Source organism: Pristiophorus japonicus, chromosome 24, assembly GCF_044704955.1.
Source record: "Pristiophorus japonicus isolate sPriJap1 chromosome 24, sPriJap1.hap1, whole genome shotgun sequence".
Lineage (NCBI taxonomy): Eukaryota > Metazoa > Chordata > Chondrichthyes > Pristiophoridae > Pristiophorus > Pristiophorus japonicus.
The window spans coordinates 9,434,029-9,453,535 of NC_092000.1; the positions used below are offsets into that span (position 1 = coordinate 9,434,029).

Here is a 19,507-nt window from a genome sequence, read left to right on the forward strand (position 1 = left end):
TTTAGTTCCACTCCAGTGGGGAGCTTGTTGACTGTGAGGTGGAGCATGGCAGCGAGGAAGATTGAGTAGAGGGTTGGAACGATGACGCAGCCCTATTTAACCCCGGTCTGGACATGGATTGGGCCTGTGATGGATCTGTTGGTAAGGATCACTGCCTGCATGTTGTCGTGGAGCAGGCGAAAGATGTGGACAAACTTTTGGGGGCATCCAAAACGGAGGAGGATGCTCCATAAGCCCTCACGGTTGACAGTGCCAAAGGCCTTTGTAAGATCGAAGAAGGTCATGTATATGGGCTGGCGCTGCTCCCTGCATTTTTCCTGCAGCTGTCGCGTTACAAAGATCATGTCCGTTGTGCCCCGTAGGGGACGAAATTCAACATCTCCAAGTCACACACCATCCTGACTTGGATGTATATCACCGTTTCTTCATTGTCGTTGGGTCAAAATCCTGGAACTCCCTCTGTAACAGTACTGTGGGAGTACCTTCACCACAAGGACTGCAGCGGTTCAAGAAGGCGGCTCACCATCACCACCTCGAGGGCCGTTAGAGATGGTCAATAAATGCTGGCCTTGCCAGCAATGCCCACACCCCGTGAACACATTTTTTGAAAAGTTAAACGCAGGTTCTACTCTCCTCCGTCTGCTAATCCCAGCAATAAAGTAGTGTTGCAAGGCAATGCATGACATCACCATTCTCGGCTACCTTATCTCTTACAATGAGAAAAAATATACCCCCGGTTCCCAGAACGTGGCGATGAATTCGATCAGTGGTAATGAACCCAGTTTCCAAAGGCTTGCTGGGAACAAATGAGGGGGGAACTAGCATTAGGAATATTGTAAGATTGAAGTATGTATGCATGGCTCACAGTGGGGACCCCCAGGAATGTGCTGTGCTGGTCCCTGGGCCCAGAATCTCCAGTTAACAGACTGGTGGCTGAGTCCGGGACCCCCTCAGTAACGAGCACCACTGGTATTCAGGTTTCGGATCATCAGCTGGGATGTGGACAATGAGCAGGGACTGTTTGGGCCAAACGGTTTCCGTGTTTAAAGCCTATGCATGAAATTCAATGACTTTTTTTTAAATTGTTCGCCTCGCCGTGTAAGCTAGCAGATTAGTGAATTTTCCTGCAGTGTTTGCTGACCTATTTGTGTAATGATTAATATTCCACATTACAGTGGTGTTCTATGAAGTGAGTTACAGTTCTAGCTAAAACTGGACAGGAATGGAAACCCTCCTCAATAATTAGTGGCCAGCGGGATACTGGCTCTACTCCAGCAGCCCACTTCATATTAATATCATCAGTGGGCAGCACTCCCACCTCTGTCAACAGGTTGTGGGTTCAAGTCACGCCAGAGACGTGAGCAGATAATCCAAGCTGATACTCCCAGTGCAGTACTGATGGAGCGCTGCACTGCCGGAGGGGCAGTACTGAGGGAGTGCCGCACTACCGGAGGGGCAGTACTGAGGGAGCGCTGCACTGTCGGTGCGGCAGTACTGAGGGAGTGCCGCACTGTCGGAGGGGCAGTACTGAGGGAGTGCCGCACTGTAGGAGGGGCAGTACTGAGGGAGTGCCGCACTGTCGGAGGGGCAGTACTGAGGGAGCGCTGCACTGTCAGAGGGGCAGTACTGATGGAGCGCTGCACTGCCGGAGGGGCAGTACTGAGGGAGTGCCGCACTACCGGAGGGGCAGTACTGAGGGAGCGCTGCACTGTCGGTGCGGCAGTACTGAGGGAGCGCCGCACTGTCGGAGGGGCAGTACTGAGGGAGCGCTGCACTGTCGGAGGGGCAGTACTGAGGGAGCGCCGCACTACCGGAGGAGCAGTACTGAGGGAGCGCTGCACTGTCGGTGCGGCAGTACTGAGGGAGCGCTGCACTGTCGGAGGGGCAGTACTGAGGGAGCGCTGCACTGTCGGAGGGGCAGTACTGAGGGAGCGCTGCACTGTCGGAGGGGCAGTACTGAGGGAGCGCTGCCCTGTCGGAGGGGCAGTACTGAGGGAGCGCTGCACTGTCGGAGGGGCAGTACTGAGGGAGCGCTGCACTGTCGGAGGGCCAGTACTGAGGGAGTGCTGCACTGTCAGAGGTGCCGTCTTTCGGAGGAGATGCTGAACCGAGGCCCTCGGTTCAGCATCTCCTCCGAAAGACAGCACAGCTGGACCTAAAAGATCTCCAGGCACTATTTTGAAGAGCAGCAGGGGAGTTCTCCCCGGTGTCGTGGCCAATATTTATCCCTCAATCAACATCGCTTGTTTACAAAAAAAAGATTATCTGGTGATTGTCACGTGGCTGTTTGTGGGATCTTGCTGTGCGCAGATTACCCATTGCTCCTCCCTAAACTACAACGGGAAAATACAGCTCCCCACACCCGACAGACCCAGTAGTAAAAGAAAGACTTGCATTTATATAGTGCCTTTCGTGACCAGCGGACATCTCAAAGCACGTTACAGCCAATGAAGTACTATTCGGAGTGTAGTCACTGTTGTAATGTGGGAAACGCGGCAGCCAATTTGCGCACAGCCAGCTCCCACAAACAGCAATGTGATAATGAGCGGATAATCTGTTTTTTTTTGTTATATTGATTGAGGGATAAATATTGGCCCAGGACACCCCAGTAGTCACCACAGAGGGAAACGGGCAAGTGGGCACCCGTGACTTTATCGCCAGTCTCCTGTGTCCGAGCATCGATTATAAACATGGAGGCCGACCACTGCTGGTGCTCGTGAGAGGCCCACACCGTAAATACAGCTGCAGGCGACAGCTGGACTGCAAGAAACGGCCTTCATTTCCCGTAACTAAACCCCGACCCACTTAAAGCGCTGTTTTAAGCGCCCCGGGGTCTTTCAAGTTGGCGACTCGTACATCCGCGAAGGACCCGAGTGACCTTGCTCCAGAGGTGCGGTGTCCGCGAAACGCTGGAAGGGGAAACGGTCGACAACCAAAAAGGCCGTGACTGCTCTGAAATAAAGCCTGGTCGGAACAGGAACTGTGGGGGCTGGTGTGGGCAGCTTTTGACGGCGGCGGCACACGAGACGGGCGAGCGATGGCGGTGATGGAGCGCAGCTGGCGGTGCGAATCCTTCGTGTGGAGCCCCTCCCCCCCCGGTGGCCGGGGAGACGACCCTGTGGGAAATTCTTTTCCCTTCAAGCCTCGCCGAGACCCGAGAGTAAATAGCCCGTCCCAGAGTGGGTCGCTTGATGAGAACAAGCTGTGGGACTCGGGCGTTGAACAGGGGCTCCTCAGTTACAAGCCTGAGAAACACGACCCCCCTCCCACTCGTCGCAGATTTATTACCAGCGATCTTATCAGTTAATGTCCTGTTATTGGTCTTGTATAATCGGTCCAATTTTTCCTTTCTCATTCCTCCCCCTGGAAAAAAAATCCTCACTTGAGAAGTTAACCCCTGACTCCCACACTGAATTTTATTCCCTCATCGCTTTGAAAGTGCCAACAGTTTACCGTTTACATGTATAAATTGCATTAAATTTACATCACAGAAACAGGCCATTCAGCCCAACCGCTCCGTGCCGGAGTTCATGCTCCACTCGAGCCCCCTCCCACCCCTCTTCATCTCACCCCATCAGCACATCCTTCTATTCCTTTCTCCCTCATCTGTTTATCCAGCTTCCTCTTTAATGCATCTATGCTATTCGCCTCCACCCCTCCCTGTGGCAGCGAGTTCCACAATCTCACCCCTCTCTGGGTGAAGAAGTTTCTCCTGAATTCCCAGTTGGATTCATTCGTGAAACAATGCACATACAATCTCAGAATTTACAGCGCAGAAACAGGCCATTTGGCCCAACTGCTTCATGTGAGCCTCTTCCCACTCTGTTTACTTCATCTTCCCTGACCAGCATATCTTTCTATTCCTTTCCACCTCGTAGTGCTTATCCAGCTTTCCCTTAAATGCATCTATGCTATTCGCCTACTCCCTGTGGTAGCGAGTTCCACAGTCTCACCACTCTCTGGATAAGGAGGTTTCTCCTGAATTCCCTACTTGGATTTATTGCTGACCATCTTATATTTATGGCCCCTAGTTTTGAACTGCCCAACAACTGGAAACATCTTCTCTATGTCTACTCTATCAAACCATAGCTGGTGGCTACTCTCTGACACTTTGGTCAATTGGCTATTCTTCATGCATGAAATAAAGCAAGACTTGGATTTATATAGCGACTTTCACGATCACCGGACGTCTCAAAGCGAACACAGCAAGCTCCCACAAACAGCAATATGATAATCAGTTTTTTTTGTTACATTGATTGAGGGATAGATATTTGCCAGGACTCCCCTGCTCTTCTTCGGAATAGTGCCTTGGGATCTTTTACATCCACCTAAGAGGGCAGACGGGGCCTCGGTTTAACATCTCATCCGAAAGCTGAGACATTGAATGCCGGCAGGTGGTTTGAACATGGGGGGCATCACAGCTATGCCCAATGCTCTCCCGGCAAATGTGCGCACCCTATAGGGGCTTGGTAAGTATCGATTGAAAGTGGGAGCTCTGATTCTTCCCCCACCCACTCCATCCTTTCATTATAATTGTCGCGCCTTTTTCTCTTCCCCAGCTGAGATTGGGGCACTTAACACATCGCCGAGACCTTCCTGGGCTGTATACCATAGTGCTGCACTCAGTGCTCTTGGTGCCGAGTTGATTTGAGTTGGTTGAGTATTAAATCCTGTTTATAGAAGAGTTACCAGCTCTTATAAACTGGCTGTCTTTGAGTAATTGTTGGTTCAGTGACTTTTACCTGTTTCAATCCCCCCAAGGTGTACTAAGGAATTAACACCCTCTTTCTTGATTTCTACAGGTGTCGATCTGGCTACTTTGGGGACTTGTGTCAGTTTCCTGATGCCTGCCAAAGGTCGCCATGTTTAAACGGAGGAATATGCACCAGTTCGGTGGTGGATGGCACGGCACAGTACACATGCAGCTGTACACGAGGGTTCAGAGGTAAGCTAGTTCCATACGTGTGGAGCATTAGACTTGGGCAAGCACAATGGTGGCTTCTGGTGACAGAATAATGGGGCCCCAGCACAATGATAGCAGTGGGCTGGTCCATCAGGCCTTAATTAATCTGCACTACAGCCGGGTCTCTGCACAGGAGGTGGAGGCATGTGGCGTGTTCATTAAAATACTCTCATTCGTATGGTGGCAGGGAGTTCAGAACAGTGCTGGCTATGGTATGGGAGCAGATCACATGTTAGTTTGCATGGCCCAGGAAGAAACCGTGAGAGGAGAAAACTAGGGAGAGAAAATCTGCTCGTAATGCCGTGCTAGAACTCCTGCTCTTCCTGGCCTGTGACCTTTGCGATTCGGCAAGAGTCCATGACCTTGTCCCTCCCTATCTCTGCAACCTTTTGGAGTCTGGAGGTAATCAAGGGATATGGAGATCGGGCGCGAAAGTGTTGAGGTCGATGATCAACCATGATCTTACTGAACGGCGGAGCAGGCTTGAGGGACCGTAGGGCCGACTCCTGCTCCTATTTCTTCTTCAGCCCTACAACCCTCCATAACTCTGGCTTCTTATGCATCCCCACTTCCTTTGCCGCACCTTTGGTGGCCGTGCCTTCGGCCATCTAGGCCCTAAGCTCTGGAGTTCCCTCCCCAAATCATGTCGCCTCTCTGCCCCCCTCTCTCCTCCTTTTAAGGCGCTGCTTAAAACCTACCTCTTCTGCCAAGCATTTGGTCACCTGACCCAATGTCTCTCCTTTGGCTAGGTGTCAAATTTTGTCTGATTACGCTCCTGCAAGGCGCCTTGGAACATTTTCCTACGTTAAAGGCGCCGTCTAAATGCGAGTTGCTGTCGTGCTGCCACTGGCTGTGTGAGACCCACGTGTTGGGAGATGGTGGCACTCCCACCTTCAATGTTCAGGAATCTCCCAAGGTCCTTCCCAGAGGCACCAGGAAAATGAATGCCACGTCAAACGAGAGAAGACGGAAAGAAGATTTGGCCAAAGGATGAGTTTTAAGTTGAGTCTTGAAGGGAGGGAGGGAGGGAGAGAATTCCAGAGAGTGGGAGCTAAGCAACTGAAGGCATAACCGCCAATAGTGGGGTGTAGCATGGCACTTGGGCATTTTAAAAGCAGGAAGAGATGGTAACGCATTCTCAAACAATCAAGGACAAAGGAAACCCAGTTGGTAGAGCAATTATTGTAATGTGTGGGGAGTGGGGGCGGGGTGGTGGGTCTGGGAGAGCTTCATTGCCCTGGTTTTGAAACCACGGCTTCAGTTTGATTCCAGTTGTCAATGTGTAGTTAATTTCTGCCGCAAGATTCTCTTCGCCCTCGGAGTGAGTAGATTTTTAGCTCTGTTACACATTAATTAGAGGTGTGATCCCTTTGATCTGTGGGATAATCCTCTTAATCCTTCCTTTGTTTGCTTTTCATCTCTGCTTCTTTTGAGTCACTCTGCTCGTCGGCCATGCCAAACATGTTTTCTCCGTTTCTTCTTTTCCCCCTTGGAGTTGCTGGTGCTGTGTGTGCAGTTCTGTGGGTACTGGAAAGCCCTCGGCTACTTAGCATTGGTTAAGGGGGGAAAGTACAATAGCACATCACAATCCTATCTTCGCTCACACATGAGCAGGGCCACAGGTTCAGGATTGGGAATGCCAGCTGAGTTTAAAAAAAAAAAAAATTCTCCCTGGTTCATGGACACCGAGGCTGATTTCAATATCCCAGCATTACAACAGCTTGTATTTATATAGCGCCTTTAACATAGTGAAACGACCCTCGGCGCTTCACAGTATAAGATAAAAATTTGATACCGAGCCGCACAAATAAAAATTAGGACAGGTGAGAATTAGGTTTAAAGGAGCATCTTGAAGGAAAAAAATAGAGGTAGAGAGGCGGAGAGGTTTAGGCAGGGAGTTCCAGAACTTGGGGCCCAGGCAACAGAAGGCACGGCCACCGATGGTTGAGCGATTATAATCAGGGATACTCAGGAGGGCAGAATTAGAGGAGCGCAGACATTTCGCCGGGTTGTGGGACTGGAGGAGATTACAGAGATAGGGAGGGTTGAGGCAATGGAGGGATTTGAAAATAAGGATGTGAATTTTGAAATCGAGGCGTTGCTTAACTGGAAGCAAATGTAGGTCAGCGAGTCTTGCTACAGTTGTACAGGGTATTGATGAGGCCACACCTGGAATACTGCGTGCATTTTTGGTTTCCATATTTACAAAAGGATATACTTGCTTTGGAGGCAGTTCAGAGAAGGTTCACTCGGTTGATTCCGGAGATGAGAGGGTTGACTTATGAGGAAAGGTTGAGTAGGTTGGGCCTCTACTCATTGGAATTCAGAAGAATGAGAGGTGATCTTATCAAAACATATAAGATTATGAGGGGACTTGACAAGGTGGATGCAGAGAGGATATTTCCACTGACGAGGGAGACTAGAACTAGAGGGCATGACCTTAGAATACGGGGCCGCCCATTTAGAACTGAGATGAGGAGACATTTCTTTGAGGGTTGTAAATCTGTGGAATTCGCTGCCTCAGAGAGCTGTGGAAGTTGGAACATTGAATAAATTTAAGACAGAAATAGACAGTTTCTTAAACGATAAGGGGTTATGGGGAGCAGGCAGCGAAGTGGAGCTGAGTCCATGATCGGATCACCCATGATCTTATTAAATGGCAGAACAGGCTCGAGGGTCATATGGCCTACTCCTGCTCCTATTTCTTATGTTCTTATTATGTTCTATAAATGCAAGTCTTATCTTTCTCAAATGATTTTCTTACAGTATTTTGGTCAGAGTTTTGATGAACAATAAGTTGGAGCTTTCTCAGAAGAAGTGTTATTGCAGTACTTGGCTGCTAAACCTTCCTCCCCGACCAGTAGCTGAGTACAGTGGCCTGTCCTTGCTTGAGATGTCCTTCACACCATAAAAGCCACCACTATCCCCACACAGTGGGTTATAAATGGATACAAGTAAAGTGTTATGACTGTCCTCGTTGGCATATCCCGAAGCAGAGGGACCCACGAAAATGCATTTAAAATAATGCCCTGAATCACAACAGTTAACAAGCGGATTGATGGTGAACATTGTTTCTGGCAATATGCAATCTGGACTGTAGCAGCATGTCTCATGGTCTCGCCCAGCAGTATTGCTTTTGGTTTCTGGGTTGCCTGAGCTACCAGCAAATGATTTTAATTTTCACGGGTAAAATTCATTTTAAGGCGGTAAATATTGGAATTACCATAACTTCAGGCATATGCATCGCACCTTCAGGTTTGTGTGTGCAACAAATATAGGGGCCTGACATTCATTGGTGCAAGGGACTAGAATCTCTCTCTTCCTTTGTACATCACGGGTTAGATACTCCTTTATGTGTTGTTTTAGCAAATTGGTTAATGTGTTTGAGTGAAGTTGCTCCATACGCTATTTTTGCACAGTGTTATTTTAAATGATTCTTCATCATCATAGGCAGTCCCTCGAAACGAGGATGACTTGCTTCCATGCCGAAAAGGGATGAGTTCACAGGTGTTTCAATGAAGGAGCTAATATTCCAGATCCTGAACTACATCCTGAAAGGTGGAAGATGCCTGTGCTGTTTTAATGTGGGGTGACCGTTGCACACCAGCCACCACACGGGCTTGACAGCTAGGTCTTGGTCCAGTGGCAAGGGTTAACCAGGACGACTGGAGACCAGCTCTGCTGCACGGGCCGAGCGTGCACATATCGCAGTGTGTGTTGGCCCTGGGCCCTCGCCTCTCCTGGGCCCCAGACTCGCGCCTCTCCTGGGCCCTGGTCACTTTCTTCTACAAACACTTGCCGCTTCTTTGACCCTCCTGCTGTGCCTGCCCGCACTGTAATCAGAGGGAGCAGCGTGCTAATGTTTAAGACTTCATTGAATGGCGAATACAAGAGTTTCATCCAAACACATTAACCAATGCCTTGATTTGGGAACCTTGCTGGTCTATTTGGTTCAATAGTGCTCCTACAAGGACACAGAGGAAATTCTACCCAATGGATGTAATCGATAAAAATTACAATCACAATGTTACAGTAAATGGTAAAGGAATGTTATAGGTCTAAATTAGACAATGGGCAAGAAATTGGTCTTTTGGCGATAGGGGTACTTTTTCGGCATTTTTTGCCAAAAATACCGTTTCAAAATACCGCTATTTTTTTTAAAGACCTAAAATTGGCAAAAAAAATGCGCCCGACAGTAAAAATCAGCATTGCACAAGGATTCGCGGTGGAAACTGTGGTCCTCGCCAACTTTAATCCGAGGCCGATTACCGTTAAAAAGACAGGCCCTGGAAGAGGGAAAACACAAAAAAAATGGTAAAAAAAATCACAATACATTCACAAGACACCTGTCTAGTGAATCGCTGAAAAAGAATTTAAAAATAACAAACTTTAACTTGCCTTTTTTTCAGGTCTTCATACTTACTGCTGTTTCTGGAGCTGCAACACGGGCTTTTCTCGGGCGTTTTTTTTCACCCAGAATACGGGTGCGCCGAATGGCCAATTTAAAGTAATAGCGCTTTTTTTCGTCTTGCACACCGGCGGTCCGATTTTCAGCGATATTTCCAAACCGCCGACACACAACTTTGGCCAATTTAGGTGAACACCTTTTTCCGTCAAAAGAGGCAAAATATCGCCGAAGACTGGCCAATTTCTAGCCCAATATGTGTGCAAGAATAAAACTAGACTCTCACTACCATAACATCGGGATTAGTGTGGGGCTCCCCTGATAACACAGTGGCTAAATACAATTGTAAGAACATAAGAAATAGGAGCAGGAGTTGGTCATTTTTCCCCTCGAGCCTGCTCCGATATTCAGTAAAATCATGGCTGATCATCAACTTCCACGCCACTTTCCCTGCCCGCACCCCATAAATCTTGACTCCCTTATCATTGGGTCCATTTTAATAGATGAAGCTGGTATACATAAGAACATAAGAAATAGGAGCAGGAGTCAGCCATTCAGCCCCTTGAGCCTGCTCCACCATTCAATACGATCATGGCTGATCTGATCTTGGCCTCAACTCCACTTCCCCGCCCACTCCCCATAAGCCTTGACTCCCCTATCGTTCAAAAATCTGTCTGTCTCCACCTTAAATATATTCAAAGACCCAGCCTCCACAGCTCTCTGGGGTAGAGAATTCCACAGATTCACAGCCCTCAGAGAAGAAATTCCTCCTCATCTCCATTTTAAATGGGCGACCCCTTATTCTGAAACTCTGCCCCCTAGTTCTAGATTCCCCCTCGAAGGAAAATATTCTCTCTGCATCTACCCTGTCGAGCCCCCTCAGAATCTTACACATTTCAATATGATCACCTCTCGTTCTTCTAAGCTCCAATGAATAAAGGCCCAGCCTGCTCAACCTTTCTTCATGAGACAACCCCTGGGCGCTATTGAACCTTATCGACCAGCAAGGGCACGACATTCCGTGCCTGGTCTGTGCTGCAGTGGCTGGTCTCCAATGGACTCGGAATTATCCTCAGGCATTGTCTGGGACGCATCAGTCAGGGTTCCCATTCCTCACTGACATCTAGTGGGCGCCGGTGGAAGTGCAAGTATTGGGGTTGGCTATGGTGGCCACATGGTCAGTCTGCTGCCTTGGCCCACACACAATTACTGGAAGGCCCACCTCTAGCTTGCGTCAGCGCATTTCAACAAAGTGAATTGATTGGGTTTTTAATCCTTAAAGGTAACCGATGCACCAGGTTTTAGGTGTCTGTGCTCCTCTAATTCTGCCCTCTTGAGCATCCCTGATTATAATCGCTCCACCATCGGTGGCCGTGCCTTCTGTTGCCAGCGCCGCAAGCTCTGCCTAAACCTCTCCGCCTCTTCACCTCTCTCTTCTCCTTTATGACGCTTCTTAAAACCTACCTCTTTGACCGAGCTTTTGGTCACCTGCCCAAATTTCTCATGTGGCTCGGTGTCAAATCTTTTGTCTCATAACACTCCTGTAAACTCATTGGCGTTTAGAAGACCGAGAAGTGATCATCTTGAAGTGTATAAAATTCTGAGGGGGCTTGACAGAGTAGATGCAGAGAGGATGTTTCCCCTCGTGGGGGAATCTAGAACTAGGGGGCATAGTTTCAGAATAAGGGGTCGCCCATTTAAAATGGAGATGAGGAGGAAATTCTTCTCTCTGAGGGTCGTGAATCTGTGGAATTCTCTGCCCCAGAGAGCTATGGGGGCTGGGTCAGTGAATATATTTAAGGTGGAGATAGACAGATTTGTGAATGATAAGGGAGTCGAGGGTTATGGGGAACGGGTGGGGAAGTGGAGTTGAGGCCAAGATCAGATCAGCCGTGATCTTATTGAATGGCGGAGCAGGCTCGAGGGGCCGAATGGCCGACTCCTGCTCCTATTTCTTAAGTTCTTGTGTTCTGTGAAGTGCCTTGGGACATTACGCTATATTAAAGGTGCGACATGAATCTAAGTTGTTATGGTAAGGAACGTTGCCATTTTTCAGCCCTGTCTTTCTTTCATCCCTCAGGAGCTAACTGCTCGCAGATCGACGCCTGCGCGACCAGCCCGTGCGCCAACGGAGCCCGCTGCACCAACTGGAACAACCGCTACAACTGCACCTGCCCCCCAGGATTCAGCGGCAAGCACTGCCGCACGGACATCGACGAGTGCAAGGCACCCAACCTCTGCAAGAACGGCGGCGGGTGCACCAACACCCAGGGCTCCTTCCGCTGCCAGTGCCTGGCCGGCTTCACCGGGCGCCGGTGCGAGAGCATCTACATCCCCTGCGCGCCATCGCAGTGCCAGAACGGAGGGACCTGCCGGCAGACGGGGGACCTGACCTACGAATGTGCCTGTTTACCAGGTGGGAATGGAGCACGTGCTTGCTCAGAGTGCCACAGTCTTTGTGCCCATGTCACAGACTCTTGATTAAAGAGCTCGGCTAGTCAATTACATGAAATACATAGAACGTACAGCACAATTGGTCTGTGCCGGTGTTTATGCTCCACACGAGCCTCCTCCCACCACTCTTCATCTCACCCTATCGGCATAACCTCTATTCCTCTCTCCCTCATGTGGTTTTCCCTTAAATGCATTAAGGTAAATGCTTAACATAGAAACATAGAAAATAGGTGCAGGAGTAGGCAATTCGGCCCTTCGAGCCTGCACCACCATTCAATAAGATCATGGCTGATCATGCAACTTCAATACCCCATTCCTGCTTTCTCTCCATACCCCTTGATCCCTTTAGCCGTAAGGGCCACATCTAACTCCCTTTTGAATATATCTAACGAACTGGCCTCAACAACTTTCTGTGGTAGAGAGTTCCACAGGTTCACCATTCTCTCATCTCGGTTCAAATGGCTTACCGCTTATCCTTAGACTGTGACCCCTGGTTCTGGACTTCCCCAACATCGGGAACATTCTTCCTGCATCTAACCTGTCCAATCCCGTAGGATTGGAGTCCTTCATGTCCGCAGGTCATCCCATAACATCGGTTCCGAAATATAATAGCATCATCTCCCTATTGTAATGTATTTTCTTCATGGGTTCTTTGCTTAAGAATTCATAGCAACACATTGCTATTAAGAACTAGTTGGTTTATTAGCAAAAGTGTAACAATCACACTACACATTACCAGTTCATCCACCAGGCTCACAGCCTCGTCGTGGATCCCCCAAACCCAACTGGCTGGGGTTTTATTGAGAATCTCACGTGACTGGCTAAGCCACTCCCAACTCAATATGCCATATGAAATATTACAAAATATTGCCAGTGGCTGAAGTGTGATATTCTAGTGACAACACGACGTTTCTTACCTGTTCTCTGGGAGGTGACCATGGAGGGTTTCAATGGCCCTCTGTAATTTAAGTAGCCACTGATCACATGTGAGCCCTGACAATGGATATGCCAACGATTGGACCATTAGAGGCATCCCATCTGAGCTCAGTCCTTTCCTTGTGCAATCATGCTTTCAGTGGGGGGGTAAGAGAGGGTCACTGACCAGAGATCAAGAGCCCTGGAAGGTTTTCCCCTCTCTTTGACCTCTGTCACATGTAAGACCCCTACCTCTGTCCCCAGCTGAGCTCAGCTGCCTTCACACACACTGGGGATGGAACCTTGGACCTTGGGTTGGAGCTACGCGTTGCAAGGTCAATGCTGCTTTAGCCAATTGTACGCGGCAGGTACCATGGCCCTACAACCAGACAGGTATCCGTGGGACATGAGAGAGTCTGGAGAGGGAGTGACAGAGTGACTCCACCTTATTGGGGACCGTTAGTTCAACACAAGCTAACTCCAACTCTTCAAACTTAAATCTGAAGCATACCAGTGATCAGCAGCCAGATTCCATAACATGCCTGGCATACTTTTTAACAGTTGCACACTTGGCCCAATGTCTTGCTGTTCAGCGGGCACACATTGGGTCCATTTTAATAGATGCAGCTGGTATACATCAGAACACAAGAACAAAAGAAATAGAGCAGGAGTCGGCCATTCGGCCCCTCGAGTCTGCTCCACCATTCAATAAGATCATGGCTGATCTGATCCTGGCCTCAACTCCACTTCCCCGTCCACTCCCCATAACCCTTGACTCCCTTATCATTCACAAATCTGTCTATCTCCACCTTAAGTATATTCAATGACCCAGCCTCCACAGCTCTCTGGGGTAGAGAATTCCAAAGATTCATGACCCTCACAGAAGAAATTCCTCCTCATCTCCGTTTTAAATGGGCGGCCCCTTATTCTGAAATGATACCCCCTAGTTCTAGATTTCCCCACAAGGGGAAACATCCTCTCTGCATCTACCATGTCAAGCCCCCCTCAGAATCTTATACGCTTCAATAAGATCACCTCTCAGTCTTCTAAACTGCAATGAGTATAGGCCCAACCTGCTCAACCTTTCTTCATATGACAACCCCTTCCTCTCAGGAATCAACCTCGTGAACCTTCTCTGAACTAATTCCAGTGCAGTATTTTAAAACACGAACCACCCAAGTAAAGCCTATTAATGACACAGACAAGTTGAAGCAACCCAGATGAGATACGGACATAGCGACAAGGCAGGGTAGTTTGCGGCCTGATGGGCTTTTCTGTTGCTAAATGTTCTTACAACTCTCGTGTGGGGCAACCTTTGAACTTGAAGGTGGCACTGTGCTGACCCCGAAGAGGGACCATTCCATTGGGCGTAAAAATGGTCACAAATCCAATGCTGGTTGCAACCAAGGCGATGGGGTCAGAAGGACGTGCCAATAGTGTGGTCAAACAGGAAATATGTGGCGGAGGTCAAATGTCATTTGGTGCTCGTATATTACAGAGGTCACAAGGTCATGTTAGATTTTGTCTTCTTGAAAGAATTTTTTCTTAAAAAGCAAATGACTACCTGGCGACCAGCCACTGCTTCCAGAATAACTGAGCAGGGATATTTATGTCAGATGTCAGATTCTTTTCATACTCACGGGTCTTGGCAGGAAATGGTTTTCTATGGGGCAGGAAGCAATTGGAAGTATTTCACATCAAATGCACTGGATTAATGAGAATCAGCTGAGCCTCTCGCTCAGGGAGCAGTGGAGTGGCCTTAGGGCAGCACGCACACAACGACATCCCCACTGCGCTCTGCGCTCGCCTCCAGTGATGTGCAGCCTCACAGAACGTGCTCCCATGCTCGGCACACATGCGAGCCGCACTGTTGGCGCGTTACAACGTGGGGAACCTGGGCGAGTGTGCCCAATGGCCACTGAGGGTCCTAGCAATACATCCCAATACTCGAGTAGTCAGGACTGGACCCCATAAAGCATTATCAGATCCGAGGGCTGGATTTTGAGCAGCTTTTCCGCCGCGTTTTTTGGCAGTATTCCTATTCAGGAAGCTTATTCCCTGTTTTATTTTTCCCCCTACAGAGAAAAAACTTGTGGGGGAAGAGGCCATTAACGTAAGATAGTCACCAAGACATCCAATAGGGAATTCAGAAGAGGTCTTTAAAATTATTAAAGGTTTTGATGGAGTAATCACAGCGAGAATGTTTCCAGTTGTGGGGAAGCAGAGAGGATGTTTCCTCTTATGGAGGAATCTAGAACTAGGGGGTATAGTTTCAGAGTAAGGGGTCGCCCATTTAAAACAGAGATGAGGAGGAATTTCTTCTCTGAGGGTCGTGAATCTGTGGAATTCTCTGCCCCAGAGAGCTGTGGAGGCTGGGTCATTGAATATATTTAAGGTGGAGATCGACAGATTTTTGAACGATGGAGGAGACAAGGATTACGGGGAGCGGGCAGGGAAGTGGAGTTGAGGCTAAGATCAGATCAGCTATGATCTTATTGAATGGCGGAGCAGGCTCGAGGGGTCAGATGGCCGACTCCTGCTCCTATTTCTTGCGTTCTTATATTCTTCTTATAAGATAGTCACCAAGAAATCCAATGGGGAATTCAGAATAAACTTCTTTACCCAGAGAGTGGCGAGAATGTGGAACTTGCTGCCACAGGGAGTGGTTGAAATGAATAGTATCGATGCATTTAAGGGGAGGCTGGACAAGTATATGAGGGAGAAGGGAATAGAGGGTTATGCTGATAGAGTTAGATGAGGAAAGAAGGTGACCAATAGTGGTGAGCTGCCCAGTATATGCTTCCCGCCGATTCAGGGTGTATCAATTGAATGAGTGAATATCTCCATAATCTCACAATTATGGTTTGGATTCAGGAAGCTTATTCCCTGTTTTATTTTTCGTCATCAGGTTTTGAGGGGCAAAACTGTGAAGTCAACATCGACGATTGCCCTGAACACAAGTGCTTGAACGGAGGCACCTGCGTCGACGGTGTGAACACCTACAACTGCCAGTGCACGCCGGAGTGGACAGGTACGTCAGCATTAGCAATGGACAGAAATATCTCACCCCTCCCTCCGTCTCACTACATTCACTGAAGCTGGTGCGGGGGCGAGAGCTGAGGCTGGGAAAGGACAACAATCGCACATCCATATTGAAACCAAATTAACTCCAGTGTTAAAGAAAGGAGGAGTTCCGATTTTATATAGCGACTTTCACATCCTCAGGATTACATAGGATTACACCGGATATACGGCACAGAAAACAGGCCATTCGGCCCAACCAGTCCATGCCGGCTTTTATGCTCCACTCGAGCCTCCTCCCATCTTTCCTCATCTAAATCAATCCACATAACCCTCTTAAAAATATAAAAATAATAACGGTAAGTACTGCAGGGAATAGAATATGGCCAGGGTGATCTCCTGGACTAGTTTTGATCACTTGGATGGGTTGGAGAGGAATTTTCCCAGATTTTTTCTCCCTAAATCGGCCTGGGTTTTTATCTGGTTTTTGCCTCTCCCAGGAGATCACATGGCTCCGGTTGGGGTGGAGTGTAGAATGTTTCACTATAAGGGGTGTGGCAGTTATGTGGGGTGGACTGGTTGGGCTGGGTGCTCTTTGCCTTTCTGTCAATGTTCATGGGTTTATATGTAACCTTTAAGCCTGCTGACCAAGGGCCGTGCGGCTCTTTGTTGGCCGGCGGCCAAAATGGCCGCCTTCTGCGCTGTAAATTTCTATGTTTCTTTCTATTCCCTTCTCCCTCACATGCTTGTCCCGCCTCCCCTTAAATACATTGATACTATTCGCCTCAACCACTCCCTGTGGCAGCGAGTTCCACATTTTCACCACTCTCTGGATGAAGAAGTTTCTTCTGAATTCCTTATTTGATTTCTCGGTGACTATCTTATATTGATGGCCTCTAGTTATGCTCTTCCCCTCAACTGGAAACATTCTCTTTCTATCCACTCTTATCAAAACCTTTCATAATTTGAAATACCTCCATTAGGTCACCTCTCAGCTTTTTTCAAGAGGAAAGAGACCTAGCCGGTTCATCCTTTCCTGATATGTATACCCTCGTATTTCTGATATCATCCTCTCCAGTGCCTCTATATCCTTTGTATAATACGGCGACCAGAACTGTACGCAGTACTCTTAAGTGTGTACTCTAAGGATGTCCCCCATAGTGCTTCTCGGTCAATGAAGTCCTTCTGAACCAAGAACAGAAAATGCTGGACATACTCAGTAGGTCAGGCTGTGGCGAGCAGAGAGGATGCGATTCATGCATGGACTCTTTATCAGAACTGGGTGTATTTTTGAAGTCTAGTCACTGTTGTAATGTACCGGCAGTCAACTTGTGCACAGCAAGCTCCCACAAACAGCACTGTGATAATGACCAGATAATCTGTTTTATTGTTATGTTGATTGAGGGATAAATATTGACCCCAGGACACCGGGGAGAACTTCTTCAAAATAGTACATTCCTCTGTGTGAAAATCTAAAGAAAGAATATTTTACTAAACTAGCATTCGAATCCAATGATAGTTTAATAAGAGAAATACTCTTTAATTTTACAAACAGAAGAGAACATACACCAGTGCCCGGAAAGTGAGTCATCGTCCATCTTACCACAGCTTGAATTCAAGTGGTGCTTTCCTATCCTGTGCAACAAGCAACGTGACTTAACCCCGACATTACCAGACCAAAGACACATTTCCATTTACCACCCCAGAATCTGAAATAAAAACGTTTCAGGTCGCTGACCTGTCATCAGATTTTCCTCATCCAATTCTGAGGAAAGATTGTCGACCTGAAACTTGAACACTCTCTCTCTCTCTCTCTCTCTCTCTCTCTCTCTCTGCCCTGCTGCTGTCTAACATGCTGAGTGTTTTACCGCATTTTCTGCCTTTATCCTTACAAATTAAGTCTAACTGAGATTGTCAACTTGTAGGCAGCTTTCTTCCCCACTGGGAATGGAGTAGTAAAGAGAAGGCCGAGGGTGATCTGATAGATTATGAAAGGATTTGATAGGGTCAACGTAGAGAAGACGTTTCCACTTGCGGGGGAGACCAAAACTAGTTGCCATTGATATAAGATAGTCACCAAGAAATCCAATGGGGAATTGAGGAGAAGCTTCTTTACCCAGAGAGTGGTGGGAATGTCGAACTCGCTGCCACAGGGAGGGGTTGAGCGGAATAGCATAGAGACCTTTAAGGGAAAGCTAGGTAAAGTCGTGAGGCAGAAGGGAATAGAAGGATATGCTGATGCGGGGGTGGGGGGAAGGAGACTCGTCTGGAGCATAAACACCGGCACAGACCAGTTTGGCCGAATGGCCTGTTTCTGTGCTGTACATTGTATATAATTCTGTGTGATGTCCTAGATGTGTTCACCAAAGGGCCCTCAGCTATCACTGGACTGGATTGAGCCAGATCCCAAATGTTTTTTTTTTATTTTGAAGGATTTTAAAGACTGATTGGTCACTTGCGGGGGCAGCTCATTGGCTGCCTGCAGGTGCCCTTTGCGGTCGCTGACCCTTTGCGACCTCTGACCCTTTGCGAACCATGTCCCTTCCAGGTCAATTTTGCACGGAGGATGTGGACGAGTGTCACCTTCAGCCCAACGCGTGTCACAATGGAGGGACCTGCTTCAACACCCCGGGCGGCCACACCTGCGTGTGCGTCAATGGCTGGACGGGGGACGACTGCAGCGAGAACATCGACGACTGTGCCACGGCGGTGTGCTTCAACGGAGCCACATGCCACGACCGGGTGGCCTCCTTCTTCTGCGAATGCTGCATCGGAAAGACAGGTAACCGCCGAGACCGGCATTCGGCCACGAGCGTCCCCAATGCATATCTGGTTTAAAAGTCATGGGATGTGGGTGTTGTTGGCAAGGTCAGCACTTATTGCCCAGCCCTAGTTTCCCCTTGAGAAGGTGGTGGTGAGCCTCCGCCTTGAACAGCCACAGTCCATGAGGTGAAAGGGTTCCTACAGTGCTGGTAGGTTGGGAGTTCTAGGATCTTGACCCAGCGACCATGAAGTTCAAGTTGGTCCTTCTAGGTGGTGACTGTCATGGGTATAATGTATGCTCACGGGTTGGTAGAGCTGTTGCACTGTGAGTGGCTTAGCCAGTCACATGACGTTCACAAGACTCAATAAAACCCCAGCCAGTTGGGTTCGGGGGAATCCACGATGAGGTATGCAGTTGTGAGCCTGGTGGATGAACTGGTAATGAGTAGTGTGATTGTTAAACAGGAATGGGATACTGAAGTTGCATGATCAGCCACGATCATTTTTTTTGGTGGTGCAGGCTCGAAGGGCCGAATGGCCCACTCCTGCACCTATTTTCTTTGTTTCTATGTAAACCTTCGCTAATAAACCAACCAGTTCTTAATAGCAACGTGTAGCTATGAATTCTTAAGCAAAGAACCCATGAAACAAATACATTACAGTGAGTTTGGGAGGTGCTGTTGGAGAAGCCTTGGCGAGTTGCTGCCGTGCATCTTGTAGATGGTGCACGCTGCGTTGTGTGATTGAAGATTAATTTTCTGGAGGCGATGGATACCTCAGAAGACACGAGTTGCAGCAACGATGAACTAGACCTGTGTCTATAATTGAAGGATTTATGACATGGGGAATTGCATGTGGTCTCAGTTGTTGGTCTAGCAGAGAAAAACAAATATGTCTGGTAGACCCAGTGCCCGAATGGAAGCGTGTTAATCATTGATGGTGAATTCCAAAATCACCGAGTGAGTGGTAGGCCTAGTGGAACCTGC

The 19,507-nt window shown here is 48.4% G+C and overlaps 1 protein-coding gene across 1 annotated transcript in view; it reads left to right on the forward strand.

The window, feature by feature from the left end:
• notch3 (notch receptor 3) overlaps positions 1 to 19,507 on the forward strand; it is a 182,123-nt gene that overhangs the window by 78,541 nt on the left and 84,075 nt on the right. Inside the window, exons 3-6 of the mRNA XM_070867215.1 lie at positions 4,803 to 4,945; positions 11,449 to 11,784; positions 15,646 to 15,768; positions 18,307 to 18,540. Of these exons, the coding sequence (XP_070723316.1) occupies positions 4,803 to 4,945; positions 11,449 to 11,784; positions 15,646 to 15,768; positions 18,307 to 18,540 (836 nt within the window). The remainder of the gene's footprint in view (positions 1 to 4,802; positions 4,946 to 11,448; positions 11,785 to 15,645; positions 15,769 to 18,306; positions 18,541 to 19,507) is intronic.